Source organism: Sitophilus oryzae, unplaced genomic scaffold (genome assembly GCF_002938485.1).
Source record: "Sitophilus oryzae breed Bouriz unplaced genomic scaffold, Soryzae_2.0 scaffold_807_pilon_pilon, whole genome shotgun sequence".
NCBI lineage: Eukaryota > Metazoa > Arthropoda > Insecta > Coleoptera > Curculionidae > Sitophilus > Sitophilus oryzae.
The window spans coordinates 287055-303965 of record NW_022147425.1 but is presented as its reverse complement, the minus strand read 5'-3'; the positions used below and the strand labels follow the sequence as shown (position 1 = coordinate 303965).

Below are 16911 nucleotides of genomic sequence, written 5' to 3'. Positions count from 1 at the left end.
ATATGGGTTTCATCTGCAGTAATCCATCGCATACTATTGACAGATCAATATACGATGTGCCAGATGTTCTGACCAAGGTTGGGTAAATTCCATTGTTTAGTACGGTTAGGTTATTGATCTCGCACCATTCCAGTACTTCCTTGCCTCCTCTTTCAGTGCGATTTCCTCCCCAAACTTCATGTTTGGTGTTAAAGTCTCCAGTGATCAGTAATTTTGTACGAGGATGTTTCTGTTTCAGCTCTAAGGTGGCCTCTTGCAGTTCAAGCATTAATGCGCAGAAGCTGTCAAAAGTTATGTTTGGGCTCAGGTACGCTGATATTATACAAATCCCTAAATATCGTACACTAACATAACAGTGACCAGATTTATATTTCAGGACATGCAAGTTTTTATTATGGTAATAATTTCTGTTGCCATTTCTGCATATTTTCTTATTTGGTTCAGTAATACATATCACGTCGCATTTTTTGGATGCCGCTACCGCTGTTATTACCACTAGGCTGTAACTAGGCGCTATAGTAACTATTACACTTTATATTAACAAAATGTGAGTTTTATGCGGAGGAATTCGCTGGAAAAATCTAATTGATTTTATTGAAAGATATAGACTGATTGTAATGTATCAAAACTACAAATATACAGGGTGTTTCAAAAAAACATGTGCCATCTCTCGTGGGAAGATTCTTCGCTTAAAAATAATATTTATTTTCCATAACAACATAGGTCCAATTCTGCTTTGTTTCGTAGCTACAGGGTGTTAAAGTCTTATTATTTTTTCGATTTATTACAATTTTCTTCCAAGTTTCGAATGAAATTATGAGTGTAAGAGTTACTAGAGATGCGACATATTTTCGAGCTAAATGAGTGTCAACATATTCACCAGGGACGTGCATATGGGTTCTCACTAGAATATTTTTCTAAAAAAAGCATGTACGACTTTTTCTTCTCTTGTAAGCGAAATAGTGTAAGCAATTTAATGCCGATAAGTTGTCTCTTGATATTTTGTCCATTTCAGCCTCCTTGATGAGATAAACGCAATTTTATTAATTTGCCTTGATCTAAGTCTAATAGCAACCTTTAAAAAATTTAAAATCATTAACTTGCGAAAGTTTTAAATAAGTACTCATTGATTCCTCATCAAAAAATATGAAAAAAGTTCCCATAAGCATGGGTATGGAACTGCATAATTTTAGAGTTAGAGGATGTTAAAAATTTTCAAAATTAGTGTTTTTGTAATTATCTTAAATACTATTATTTTTTGAAATGGCATTGCTGTAGGTTGGACTAATAGTAATAATAAATAATGGTAATAATATTTAATAATAAATTAGGTAAAATATATGATTTATTAATTTTATTTTTATTTTAATTTTATTAATTGTGATTAAAAAAGTTGCGTTTATCTCATCAAGGAGGCCGAATTTGACAAAATATTAAGAGATAACTTTTAATTGGCATTAAACGGACTACACAATTTTTAAAGATGATTAATAGAACATTTTTGTTTCAGGTGAGTGAATTTCCAGACCATTCGAAATTATTCCCCATAAAATCTGGTAAGTACTGGTGTTATCAGCAAATATTTAGCGAAACTCAGATTTAAATGCTTAAATTCGAGATCGTATTTATGACTTTTAAGAGCAGTTTGACACAACTTGAATAGCGTAAAGCGCAAAAGTTGTATAATTCAGTCCTAAATACCGCCTAAATCCACTAATGCTTTGATATAACAGAACTATTACATTTTACAAATTCCAAATCCCGCAGTGGGGTTAAAGTTGGAGCAAATTCTCCTTCTCTAGTTTAGTAATATTGCTGCATTAAATATCAGTTTGTAAGCCTATTATACAGCGTTATATAGGGTGTTTCAAAAAACATATGCCATCTCTCATGGCTAGATTCCTCATGTAAAAAAAAATAAGATTTATTTTTCATATCAACAGTGACGGACTAGGGGGGGGGCGGAAGGGGCGGAAGTGATATCTAATAGTTGATATTATTAATAATATACCGTATGATAAAAAAAACAGCGCAAAGTTGGCTTGGAAATGATGATCGAGAATATACTGATTTTTGAACAAAGTTTCACAATATGACATGGCCAGATCTATTGTTTTATATCACTTGGCGTTTAAAGTCATAGTCCTACTGGTTAAAAGTATTTTTACTATATTTTTTTACTAGCTTTAACTATATACGCTTTGATCTAAAACTTAAATAACTTAAGAACGATTTATTTTCGATATAGGAACATATGTATAGTCAAAAAGTACCTAACTAATTGAAAAGCTTTTTCACTAGTGAAATAAAAAAAGTGGATTTCCATTTGAAAAAAATGATTTATGATAAATTTTTAATCGCCCAATTCCACGACAGCTGCGGCCATTATTATATGACATTCAGCCACAATGCTTTATTCAGACACAATTTAATTTTTGAAATAGATAGCCACATGTCTTCTCTTTATGGTACAGTGGCTGTGGTAATCACTAAATTTGACATTTAGGCTATGCACATATTTTTGACAAGAAGTTTTTTTGTCCAAAAATTATAAATATTTTTTTTCCTCAAAGACAGTTAACGTTAGGTATACATAGAGTGTTTAATATCAAAATTCATAAAATTTTACAGAGAATTTAAGAATATAAAAAATGAGGGCACCCGTTTAAAATAAGAAAGTTGCTGTCAACTTCCGGTACTTCCGAAAGTGCCGCCATATTGAAAATGTTTTTAATCGATAGATCTCGTTGTGAAACAATGATGTGCAAAAAATCTCAGATCTAGATATTGTATAGTTCTCTAGAATCTAAAAACTTCTAAAGCACGTTCAGTCTGGGACACCCTGTATAAATACTTGAATTTTTTCAACCATTATACATACGTCATTCCATCTTTACAAAATGTGCATTAGAAGTATATCATTATCTGAACAGACCGGGGGCCACATTTAGCTTCGCCGCCCCGGGTCCCTGACAGGCTTAGTCCGCCACTGCATATCAACATAGGTCCGATTTAGCTTTGTTTCGTAGCTACAGGGTGTTAAATCTTAATAATCTTTCGATTTATTATAATTTTCTTCCAAGTACTTTTAGTGATTCGAATGAAATTTTGAGGGTAAAGGTACAAGTGCTACATATTTTAATGCTAAAAAAGTGTCGATAAATTCATCAGGGACGTGCATATGGGTTATTACCGGAATAATTTTCAAAAAAAATGTGCGCCCCATAATTTTTTTCTTTTGATATCAAAATTGTGTAGGCCCTTTAATGTTAATTAAAAGTTATCTCTTGATATTTTGTCAAATTCGGCCTCCTTGATGAGATAAACGCAATTTTATTAATCAAAAGTAAAAAAATTAAAATAAAATTAATAAATTATATATTTTACCTAATTTATTATAAAATATTATTACTATTAGTTATTATTACTATTAATCCAACCTACAGCAATTTCAAATAAAAAAAATAATGGTATTTAAGAAAATTACAAAAAACTTAATGTTAAAAAGTTTTAACATCCTGTAACTCTAAAACTATACATTTCCATACCCATGTTTATAGGGACTTTTTTTTCATATTTTTTGATGAGGAACCAATGAGTACTTATTTAAAACTTTCGCAAGTTAATGATCTTAATTTTTCTTAAAGGTTGCTATTAGACTTGGATCAAAGCAAATTAATAAAATCTCATCAAGGAGGCCGAAATCGACCAAATATCAAGAGACAAATTTTAATCGGCCTTAAACTGCTTACACTATTTCGCTAACAAGACAAAAAAAAGTCAGTGGCGTACATGCCTTTTTTAGAAAAATATTCCAGTGATAACCCATATGCACGTCCATAGTGAATATGTCGAAACTTTTTTTAGCTTTAAAATATGTCGCATTTATAGTAACTTTTACCCTCAAAATTTCATTTTAAATGCTAAAGGTTAAACGCTACTTGGAAGAAAATTATAATAAATCGAAAAAATATTAAGACTTTTAACACCCTGTAGCTACGAAACAAAGCAGAATCGGACCAATGTTGATATGAAAAATCAATCTTATTTTTACGTGAGGAATATCCCCACGAGAGATGTCACATGTTTTTTGAAACACCCTGTATATTTGTAGTTTTGATGTATTACAATCAGTATTTTCAATAAAATCTACTAGATTTTTCCCGCGACTTCGTCCGCATAAAACTCACATTTTATTAATCTAAAGTGTAATAGTTATTATATTATAATTATAATTATAATATAATATATTATATAATATTATTATAGCACCTAATGGTAATATTTGAGAGCTTTTTTGTTTTTTTTGATGACTTAAGTTTTTTTCTATTTCGGAATAAAGACTTAACGCTCTGACAGACGCCCTGTATATTTTACGAGAATGAAGAATGAGATAAACAATTTAAGTTTATCTATCAAATTGTATTGCTTGATAATTTAGACCTCATTTATCAGTATATCCGTGGAATATTATTAATATTTAAAATGGTACTTGTTAATGTAGTAGAATTTTTTGTTAATGCTACAAAATGCACAGAAGGATGGCTAGGAAAAAATTTAAATACCTATTTCTAATATAGAAAAAAAAATGTTTCAATTAATTTTACGTTAAAAGTCACTTAGAAATCAATAGTTTAATAGTTTTCTATCTGCATGGAAAAGATATAGAGTACACGTACTTCAATATTTAAAACACTAATGCCTAACTTTATGTTGTAGTTTTACCTGCATCGTTTACACATTAAACTATTAAATATTGTAAAAAAATGCAAGAATTTTAAAACACTAGCACAGCTTACAGAATAACATAGCTTTGACACTCGCCAATTTTTCCCACGCTCGAATTTAAAACGTCTCACTCCGACGATGTGCTAAATGAATTAAGCGACCGACAGTCAGCCTCATTCAGTCGATGCATAGCCTCCACCGGTGGCGCGTAGGGCCGTATTACGGAAGATATTAATTCGATTTTTTTTCTAATATTTAACCATAGGTATTTGTGCTTTTATTTCAATTTTATTTTTATTGATGGAATGGGAAAAGGTTTTTCGGGATGTGCGGCTGCTGGTTGCACAAATAATTATGGAAATAATTCAAAATATAGTCTGTTTAATTTTCAATTCAATTCAAAATTAATGTTCAATTCAAAAGTATATTCACACTTTAGAGCTTTTCAAAACGATGAAGACTACTTATTTGGAGGCTTGCTAATGCCAAGTGACCATTTTTTTATTTCGTTTCCTCATTGGAGGCTATTTTTAAAAGCTTTTATTTAACTTGCTATATATGTAACTATCTATGTATGTATGTATGTTTGTTCGGGGCAAATCTTGTAAGCTAAATTAAAACCACTTCCTTTTATTGTAGGAGATTGAAATTTGGCATGTAGGTTCAGTCCCGATGACAATACATTTTTTTGCAAGGCATGACCCGAATTTTTGACAGCTGTCAAAATGGCGGCATTTTTGAGGTTTTTGATTTTTTAAAATTCTATTTATGAATGGATCGGGCTGAAATTATATATATATATATATATATATATATATATATATATATATATATATATATATATATATATATATATATATATATATATATATATATATATATATATATATATATATATATATATATATATATATATATATATATATATATATATATATATATATATATATATATATATATATATATACAGGTTGTTAACTCGACAGTTACTTATAGGGAAACAGAATGGCAACACTGCCTATTGAGAACGTATGCATTATTGATTTTTCTGCCGACTCGTCCCGTCCCGTCGTCTATCGACGAGCGGGCCGAGGTTATTTCAACCATAAAACTCTTGCCGCGAGTAATGAACAATTTAACAACCTGTATAGGTATATTGTGGGTATATACATATGAAAAAAAATATATGGGCGGCCATCTTGAAAAAATGACAGTTTAATGACAAGTCAAAATTTCAAAGTCAACCGATTTTCATAAAAATTGATATATGGGATGGCCATGGCTAAAATGAAAGAAAAAAAATTTGAGCTGTCAAATTTGACAGCTGTCAAAAAAATTTCAAAGTTGTCCGATTTTGATAAAAATCGATGATGGCCGTGGGCTAAAATGAAAGAAAAAAATGTTGAGCTGTCAAATGTGACAGCTGTCAAATAATTTCAAATTTGTCCGATTTTGATAAAAATCGATATATTGGATGCCCCCTACCCCATAGTCGGTTTTCATTTTATTTGTCTCACATTTGAACTGTCAAATTTGACAGCTGTCGTTTTTTTTAAGTTCTCCTTTTTTAATGAAAATCGATATACATATTATTAGGATACCCATAGAAAGTTATTTAAGAAAAAAAAATTGAGTTTAAGTGTGTGGCACTGAGAAACAAGCATAACTAAAAAGTAGATGATAAATTTTATAAAAAAACCTTTTTTAAAAACAAGCTTTTATTTAAATACACTAAAAAGAATAAAATAAACTCTTTTTCTTTAAAACTTTTATTATAAACTTAGAACGTCATTACACAATTTTAATATTAGATATATAAAAGCTTGTCGCGAGATTTCTCTACATCGATAAACAAGTAAATTAACTAAAACCTGTGTCTACCCTGTCTCATTCTCAAAGTTTCTGTTATGATAGACCACTAGACCAGGAATTACAAGATAAAGTTGTCGTACCAGATTTTTATGAGTGCAAATGTACACTCAAATCTCGCGACAAGCTTTTATATAATATTAAAATTGTGTAATGACGTTATAAGTTCATAATAAAAGTTCTAAAGAAAAAGTTTATTTTATTCTTTTTAGTGTATTTAAATAAAAACTTGTTTTTAAAAAAGTTTTTTTATAAAATTTTTCAGAACAATTTTGAAGAACTTTTCTTAAATGAAAATATATTATGTAAATTCGTTAAATTATTTCAGACAATTAAATTCAACCATCAATCAAAATTTTCCTATAATGTATTTTTTGTTAAATTTATACGCAAAAGTTAGAAATTATTATACCTTAAAGAATATTACTAAGAACTTAAATGTAGCAAACAAAAACCGAAAGCTCCTAATTTAGAAACATTCGTAAATAACTATAAGTAATCAATGTACTTATTTCATTTTGCTGTTATTTCTAGAAATAAATTAATTAATTTGTTTTTTAAATGTTTTTCTTTGAGAATGCATATTTATTTAAAGTCAACAATTTAAAAAACGTGTATCTAAATTATGTTCTAGCACGTCGAATAATTTTACGTCACGTGTAAAATTTTTTTGAATACATCTCTGGGCTGACTGGCGCTTACGGGGCTATTGGTTTTGGCGAGGGAGCTCGCCGCTCCAGTGTTCCCCCTCTTTCGAATCGCAAATCCGAGCGTAAAAAGATTAAAGCGGCACGCTACACTGTCCGAGCTGGTTTTTACTTAAGCTGTGACACTAGCTATTTTAAAAAAAGAGCATACCATTAATATTGCAAGTTATATTTTTATCCTCTCATAGTACCTATATTATGTCTTAATTTTTTGATTATGTAACGAGCACTTTGTTTAGTCACTTGTTCCGTCGAACTGCTTGAATCAATTTTTGCTTCTGATCAAATCGGTGTGAACAACCATTGAGAAACTATGAAGCTATAAAATGTTGTTTCGGGAGTTGGATTTTCCCAGTACTGCTTCGCTGGTTTGGTGAATCGCATCTCTTAGTTGTGTCCAGCCATGTTCAGCATCCACGATTGTGATTGAAGTTATCGGTGGAAGTGATTCTTTGATGGCTTCCCGGAGGGCGTCGGCGGTATCGTTGTTCTCTAGACCCCGTACGTTCAATCTGGTCATGTAGCTTCGCTTTTTACAGTGTGGATGTTTTACCATGTTAAACCAAATCGCTACCAAACCAAACCAAACCAATCCAGTTAATGAGATATAACGATATATATAACAGCTTGATATATCCGAAAACTGTAAAGCTGCACAGAAGAAATTTTACTCGAACAAGTCAAAATATTATCTTGAAGAAACTATACATGATAAGTTAAATTAGCATTGAGAACTATAGTCTGTCCAATGACAAAATCCTTGACAGTGATAGATGTGTCTGTGATTTTAATTTCAAAGTAGTTTATTTTATTTTACAAGGAAATATGTTGGTACAATTGAAACGGATAATTAATATATTTAAATTTTGAGTGACAAGTGATTACTTCAAAATATTGCGAAAAAAAAACTGTATAAAACTGAAAAAATCTAATCTTGGTTAATTAACTTTAATCTTAATTTTTTCTGCTAGTACTAAAATGTATTATTTACCTATCGTGTAATGTTATTTTACAAATACTCCCGTTTTTTGTACCATATACGAGATGGTATACAACTTTATTTGTGGCTAATACAACTCTCTGGCCATAATGTCTGGCAAACTGTGTTTCTGGCGGTCTCTGGGCACTGAATATTACCTGTAAACTATGGTCTGGGTCAACACTTATTTTCCCTCGACTTTTCCTCCACTAAATTTTAAAAAAACACGAAACACAAGTAACAACACAATCCAAGATGCAAAATGCAAAATATTCTATTTGACATTTGACATAATTTGACACAAAATTATAACCTATAATTTGATTTGGTTTGGCAACTCTCAAAAAAAAGTCGGGTTCATACGCATCGGATTCCGTTTGTCGTTATCGTTGCGTCAACCCAATAATATTGAAACATGATCTGTCGTTTTTGAAATAAACCAATAAACTGGTTAAAAACAACAAGAGACGACGCATGCCGTATTTACTTATAAACCCATCCATAGTTAACTTAAAAAAATATTAGAAACTTTTTTTAGTGAAATAAATGGATTGGTATGGAAGTCATCTGTTTTATTTTCTGTCATCGTCTGTCGAAATCTTACCTGAGAAAAAAAACAGAGTATAGATAGTTTTGTTTAGTGAGTTAATCAAAAATAACTGGACTAGAAAGAAAATATGTTATTACTATTTTTTAGGATTAATTTACTGTCAAAATGAGGAAAATAATCTAATGATAAAATGAACACGAAACAAATGGAACTGAGACGTTCCTGATATGTGTGAGTATAATTTTTGAAAAAAATTTAGTACTAACAATAAAAGAAACATTTTTTTTTAATTAATTTATTTATAATTATTATTTATTTATAAGAAAGTAACACAGTAAAATATCACCCGTAAGGAGTATGAAATAAATAACGACTGGACATAACTCTATTTGCGGCAAACGCAAACTTTGCTGCCATTGCAGTGACCTCCTCGCTTTCCTAGGGTGAGACAGTGGGCTGCACAAGCTGAATCGTTCAATTTAAATCCTTTTATTTCAAAGCTCAGAAGGTCGCAAGTTGCCCTTTTCACACGTACAGGTCCTGGAAATAAGAAATGAAACTCTTAATCAGGTATTTAAAAATATATCATGCAAATTTTTTCCAAAGTCAATTAGACTGGTTCGTGAATGTTAATTTGTTTAGGTTTGGAAAATAGAATACCTTATATATTATATTTTTTTAGATAGGGGGGAATTAAAAAACTGAAAATTTTTTGTTATTTAAAGAATTTTAGAAATTTTAATGGTTTCGCAGATATTCGCGCAATTATGGCATATAGCTCTTTTAATGGTAAAATATTAGATAAATATCATTAGGTGGCTTTGAAAAAAAAATACTGTTAAAAATGTCATGTGTTATATTTATAGTACCGTATGATCGAAAAAAAGCGGCGTCCAGTTGGCTTGGAAATGACGATCGATGACCTTTTCCATATAAAATGACAGCAATCTTCATTTCATTGTCATCGCTGACGCCGTTTTTATTCGATCATACGGTACTTTAAAACTTCTGAAATACTTTCAAACACAATGATCTAAGATTATGACCGATGTGAGCCGTCTGCTAAATGAGTTTATGTCACGTAAATGCAGTTTGGCTCGAACATCTTTGGGTGAGTTTAGTATGTTATGTTCACAGGTCTACACACAGTGACGAAAATTGATTTTGACTGTTTTGATATTATATAGGGTAGCTAATTTAAACTTAATAAAGATAGTAAATTAGTTCCAAATTGCAACATACTGTTTTACAATTTTCTGTTAAAGGGTTTCTTATTATATCATTAATATATTTTTATTTGGACTTAAAATGGTTTAGCTTTATTCGTTTTGGCATAAATAGGGACTTAATATAAATCAAATATTACAATCATAGGTTTAAAAATAGCCGAGTAATTAGGAAATAACTTCTAAAAAGAACTTTAAATTCGGTTTTCTCAAAACTATGTTTTGGGACTTAACATAGTTTCCTTCTGGGGTACTTACAGATTTTTTTATTTATTCATTAATATTTTTGAAACTATCAAAACATAAATACTTAATAATATTTTAGGGTTATGTATAGTGACCGGAAAGGAAACCAAAAATGCAGTAATGTCCAATATTTTCCTGAAACACATCCTAGTATACATAGTGTATGTGTACTTAAAACAAGGTTCTTTTTATAGCAGCTACAGATGCCCGACGTATTATTGCAGGACCCTGTATATATGTGAAGGTATTTATTATATGTAATTAATAATATAACATAGATAGATTCAAAAATTAATGCATTACACAATCCTAATTAATTTTTAAAAGTGAAGAAACCTTAAAAAATAGTATTTAAATAAATTTATTTATTTTGAAGGTACCGGTATTGTTGTAGTACCATACGATGAAAAAAGACGGTGTCATAGAGGGCTGGGAAATGACAATCAATGATAATTTTGGCGAGATCGATGATAATAGTGCTCTTTTTTGTGCTTATTACCTAGTTTTCCTTAAGAAGTCTTATGTCAGTTTTGGAAATAACGTCTATCGAGCTTAACCTCGCTAAAATTATCACCGATTGTAATTTCCCAGCCCTCTTTGACGCCGTTTTTTTTTCATCGTACGGTATTTATTTGCATTAATATCCCAATTACTAGGAGGGGCGGATACGAATAAATTACACAGAAGCATAACAACAATAATTATAATAAATTTAAATTGTAATTGCGGCGTTAATACTCACGTTGCGAGTTAAATTAGGATAAATAAATATTCATTGAATAAATAATCAAAACAAATGTTGCCCGGCGAATAATATTTTTAAATTATAAAATTTAGAATGGTCTTTAAAGTTTTCAATATGATTTTTATCACAATTTAATAGCAAAGAATGAAAAAATAAATACATATAATATATTTGATATTAATTAAACTTCCAGTTACGTAATCGAGGGCGCGATTTTTAAATTCGTTGTTGCCCACCATGGATATATTCGGCGCCGGGCTGACTAACTGGAATTTAAATTTCGCGCTGTGGATTCAGGTGGTAGCCCTGCTTTAAAAAATGTCAAGTTGCCGCATTCATTTATATATACATACGACAAATCTGATTAAAGCAAATTTGCGGGCTGTCCACTGCGCATCGAGGGGCGTCTCTTATTTTATATTTCTCACGTCTCTAGCTATACTTGTTAAGTTGTACAAGATAGCTTAATAGTCGTAAAATACTCATCGCAACTTTATTAGAATATTTTGAACGGGACAGTGGTAGTAATTGCCCTTTATGTCCCTTAAGTTCTGTTAAAAAGGTGAGTTTTGTTGATGCAAATAATAACTGTTTATATATCTATAATTAATTTATTTTTGTTTCCTATAATATTTTCATTAAAAGGCAATATACACTCAGATGCAAAAAAACGTAACATAGAAAATTTTGGTCAAATTTAAAGTGTTATATTTTTGTTATTTTTAGCCATATTTTTATGATTTTTTTAGCAAGCTGTATATAATTATATCAACTTTAATTCGTATACTCAGTTTTTTTATAAACTAAGTATTTGGCATATTATACAGGGTTACTCGAGGAGTTGTTCTTTTACCCTAACTTTAAAACACCCTGTGCAATAATTTCGCGTGTCAATTTTCCTAAATTATAATTTTGCGGTCAGAACCATGTCTCCTGAGCATTTTGTTTTTTGGATCATGTCAATACATACTTTGGTTAATTTTTAAGAGCGAAATGAACTTGCCACCAACAATTTGCAATTTTTTTCAATTATCATTTCTTTTTGAAGTTATTTTTCAATATGACAAGGCGGCTTTGGTGATTATTGTGAACTATGCACTACTATGAACTACCCATCATGTTCGACGTATGGGAAATGCTTGCCAAAGGGGTTATTAGAGGTCGCGAAGCGTTACCAGCTTTATTAAATGAACTTCACTTGGTCCTAAAGAAGAATAGGAAAACATAAAGCAATATGATATATACCTATGTAGCCTCAACGACAGTATGAACGGATGTATACAAGCCGTTATTTATTACAGATTTTTTCTTTAATATCGTTAGTTCTGTTATCGTTATTAATGTTTATTAAAACCCGGACTGTATCGTTGGGTTTTAACGTATTTTTTAATTTAGTATAGACTATCCAATGCAGCGTAATATGACGTTACGACAGTAGTCACCAAAACCATCCCGTCATATTAAAAAATTACATCAAAAAGTAACGATAATTGAAAAATTGCAAATTGATCGTGATCAGTTCATTTCGCTCTTAAAAATTAACCAAAGCATGTGTTGACATGTAATAAAAAGCATGTGTTGACATTTAAATACATATAATATATTTGATATCAATTAAACTTTTAGTTACGGAATCGAGGGCGCGATTTTTAAATTCGTTGTTGCCCACCATGGACATATTCGGCGCCGGGCTGACTAACTGGAATTTAAATTTCGCGCTGTGGATTCAGGTGGTAGCCCTGCTATAAAAAATGTCAAGTTGCCGCATTCATTTATATATACATACGACAAATCTGATTAAAGCAAATTTGCGGGCTGTCCACTGCGCATCGCGGGGTGTCTCTTATTTTATATTTCTCACGTCTCTGGCTATACTTGTTAAGTTGTACAAGATAGCTTAATAGTCGTAAAGTACTCATCGCAACTTTATTAGAATATTTTGAACGGGACAGTGGTAGTAATTGCCCTTTATGTCCCTTAAGTTTTGTTAAAAAGGTGAGTTTTGTTGATGCAAATAATAACTGTTTATATATTTATAATTAATTTATTTTTGTTTCCTATAATATTTTCATTAAAAGGCAATATACACTCAGATGCAAAAAAACGTAACAGAGAAAATTTTGGTCAAATTTAAAGTGTTATATTTTTGTTATTTTTAGCCATATTTTTATGATTTTTTTAGCAAGCTGTATATAATTATATCAACTTTAATTCGTATACTCAGTTTTTTTATAAACTAAGTATTTGACATATTATACAGGGTTACTCGAGGAGTTGTTCTTTTACCCTAACTTTAAAACACCCTGTGCAATAATTTCGCGTGTCAATTTTCCTAAATTATAATTTTGCGGTCAGAACCATGTCTCCTGAGCATTTTGTTTTTTGGATCATGTCAATACATACGTTGGTTAATTTTTAAGAGCGAAATGAACTTGCCACCAACAATTTGCAATTTTTTTCAATTATCATTTCTTTTTGAAGTTATTTTTCAATATGACAAGGCGGCTTTGGTGATTATTGTGAACTATGCACTACTATGAACTACCCATCATATTCGACGTATGGGAAATGCTTGCCAAAGGGGTTATTAGAGGTCGCGAAGCGTTACCAGCTTTATTAAATGAACTTCACTTGGTCCTAAAGAAGAATAGGAAAACATAAAGCAATATGATATATATGTAGCCTCAACGACAGTATGAACGGATGTATACAAGCCGTTATTTATTACAGATTTTTTCTTTAATATCGTTAGTTCTGTTATCGTTATTAATGTTTATTTAAAACCCGGACTGTATCGTTGGGTTTTAACGTATTTTTTAATTTAGTATAGACTATCCAATGCAGCGTAATATGACGTTACGACAGTAGTCACCAAAACCATCCCGTCATATTAAAAAATTATATCAAAAAGTAACGATAATTGAAAAATTGCAAATTGATCGTGATCAGTTCATTTCGCTCTTAAAAATTAACCAAAGCATGTGTTGACATGAATCAAAAAGTAAAATACTCAGGAGACATGGTTCTGACCGTAAAATTATATTTTAGGAAAATTTACACACGAAATTATTGCACAGGGTGTTTTAAATTTAAGGTAAAAAACCAACCCCTCGATTAACCCTGTATAATATGGCAAATATTAAAGATTATAAAAAACTGAGTTTACGAATTAGAGTTGATATAATTATATATAGCTTGCTAAAAAAATCATGAAAATAGGGCTAAAAATAACAAAAATATAACACTCTAAATTTGACCAAAAATTTCTCCGTTGCTTTTTTTTTACCGGCTTAATAACCTAAAAATTTATTTGGTAATAACTTGTATTTACATACCTTCAATTAGTTGATCCTGAAAATCTTCATCCATCGGGGCACAATAAACTCCAATCGAAAATACAATTAACAAGACCAAGAACGCGAGTTTAACCATTTTGATATAATTTTTTTAAATATGTGTCTGGTACAAGTTAACTTGACAGAAGAACTGCGCAACTGTGAATGCATCTTTGCATTTGTCCAACGTTTATATATTGCAAGTGTATAATAGAACTTGAAGGGGATTTATTTTTACCGCTAATATATGCATATCAAAAACACATGCAGTCTTAAGCAAAAGGGGAACCACTCTGCCGTGCGGAATTACCACTTTACTAATTTGAGAGGAGCCAGTGTGCTAAATTTTCGTAGAACATGATTTGATGTAAAAATATTTTACTGTAATTAACAGTAGTTGTTATTGTGTCCTTGACATACGCGGGTTCAACAGTTTCGTTTGTTTACTTTTGTTAGTAGAATTGTGTGTAATGACTCTCAATAACATATCCTAAAAACTATGCACAACAAAAATATAATCTTTAGATAGAAATATTTTTACTTTTTCAGTTGTTTGTTTATACAGGGTGGTACGAACTGTATTCCGGAAACTTCGGCAGTATATTCTGCAGATAAAAATAAGTAAAAAAGTTCTTATAAATGTATGTCCTAAAATGCTTAGTTTCAGAGATACAGAGTGTAGGAGCTTCATTTTTATTTCGATTTTTTTTAAATAATCTCTGAAATAACGTTAATATTTGGATGAAAATTGGTGTCTGGAAGTTTTTTGACATGAGAAATTTGATTTTGATGTACCTGTATGAAACTACAGACCGAAATATATACATCTCTGTGATTTTTTACATAACAAATATCTCTTTGTAAAAATCGCTATGAGCAACCGTTCTTAAGATATTTAGAATGGAAATAGGAAATACATGTCATTATTGACGAAAAATAAACACGTTGAGTAGATAGTTATTTCACTGAAAAAATAAATTTGGAAATTTTTTATTTTTTTAAATTAATCATATTTTTTTCTGCAAAAAATGATGATAAAACAGTTCTGTTGAACATTTGGCACAAAAACATTTCGAATTTATGATTTGAGTCTAATAACTATTTAGTCAACATGTTTTAATTTATGTCAATGATGACAGGTATTGATAATTTCTCTTCCAGATATCTCGAAATCCATTACTCGTAGCGATTTTTACCAAGAAAACTTTTTTTCGTAAAAAACGTTGTAAATGTATATTTTTTTACTCGGTAGTTTTATACAGGTACGAACGAAAAGTTATTACTCCTTAAACCAGTTAAAATATAGGTAGATGGCACCATAGACAAACAGAAAAATTAAAAGACTGCCAGAAGACATACGACGCGCAGGCAAATGTACCTGTAGCGCATCGACGCAAGTGCCGAAATACGTCCATCTAGCTATCTGTGTTTCGACACTAGTCCGTTAGTCTTAGCATATTCAGAAAGAACACGCTAACCTCCAGCTTTGCCAATTTGTGGGGAATTCCCCAAATTTTGGGGAATCCGGAGCCGATTGGGAGTTTTGTGGGGATTTTAGCAATAGGGGGCGAAAATAAGGGGAGTTTCAACATTTTATTGCTGATTGAAAATGGCGTAAAATTTTTAGCTTTAAAAACGGAGCGGGACGATATATCTTTCCCAACTTAAAAATTATAATCTGCTTTTTACTTGTGCTTCCCTTTGCAAATGCTTCAGTTGAAAGAAAATTTAGTGACCTCAAATTATTTAATGACTACTAGGGAAGGGATTAAAAAACAAGGAGGTAATTTACAGTTTAATCTCTCTAACATATATATAATAAATATTGTATTTTTATTAAAATTATTTTTTTTTTGTTAAAATAATCATATGGGGAATTTTTGGTGAATCGGGACATTTTTCTCCCCAAATTGGCGAATTTTATTTAGATTTTTGGGTAGTTTAGAAAATTGACATTGGCAACGCCTCTAACCTCATTCTTTTGTTTGTTGTTTGTTCAAAAAGCGGCACGCGGCGTAGTACAAGGCTTGATCATTTTTTAAGAAATTTTTGATTGTTAATTTTATTTTTCTGCAAACTAAACAGTTGTTTTTATTAAAAAATAGCAGACAAAGGTAAGAAAGGTAATGTCCATGCCTAAGTTTTATTTCACTGGCTATTCTTTCTAGAAATTATACCATCCAGCCCTCCTATTTAATTATTAAATGAAAGTGTGAAAGAGATATCAAGGGCTATTCTGTTAAAATATCATCCGACCAGTCTAGGCCCTGTTGTGAACCAGAAGGTCTGCTAAGTTGGATGTTGGATATAGAATGGAAGGAATATCATGGCCGAGAACAAGTCCCTTGATGTAGGGGGGTAGGTTTGTTTCTAATAGGCAGTAAAACCAAAAATTCTACTGTGAATCTTCATATTCTAGGCCTGTAAAGGTAAATAATTCCTTGAGCCATCTCGAGGTATAGTACTCAAGTCGGAGCGAATCAATTGATAGCACGATGAAAAGAAATAATAGCCATCATAAAACTG

At 30.8% G+C, this 16911-nt stretch overlaps 1 protein-coding gene across 1 annotated transcript; it reads right to left on the bottom strand.

Annotated features, from left to right (window-relative positions):
• Positions 1 to 9142: 9142 nt before the first annotated feature.
• On the bottom strand, positions 9143 to 14566 carry LOC115888712 (defensin, isoforms B and C). The gene is made up of 2 exons (XM_030908510.1): positions 14386 to 14566; positions 9143 to 9373 (listed from the first exon to the last, which is right to left on the bottom strand). Exons 1-2 carry the CDS (start codon positions 14480 to 14482, stop codon positions 9219 to 9221), a joined length of 252 nt encoding a protein of 83 aa, XP_030764370.1. The 5' UTR covers positions 14483 to 14566; the 3' UTR covers positions 9143 to 9218.
• Positions 14567 to 16911: the final 2345 nt, after the last annotated feature.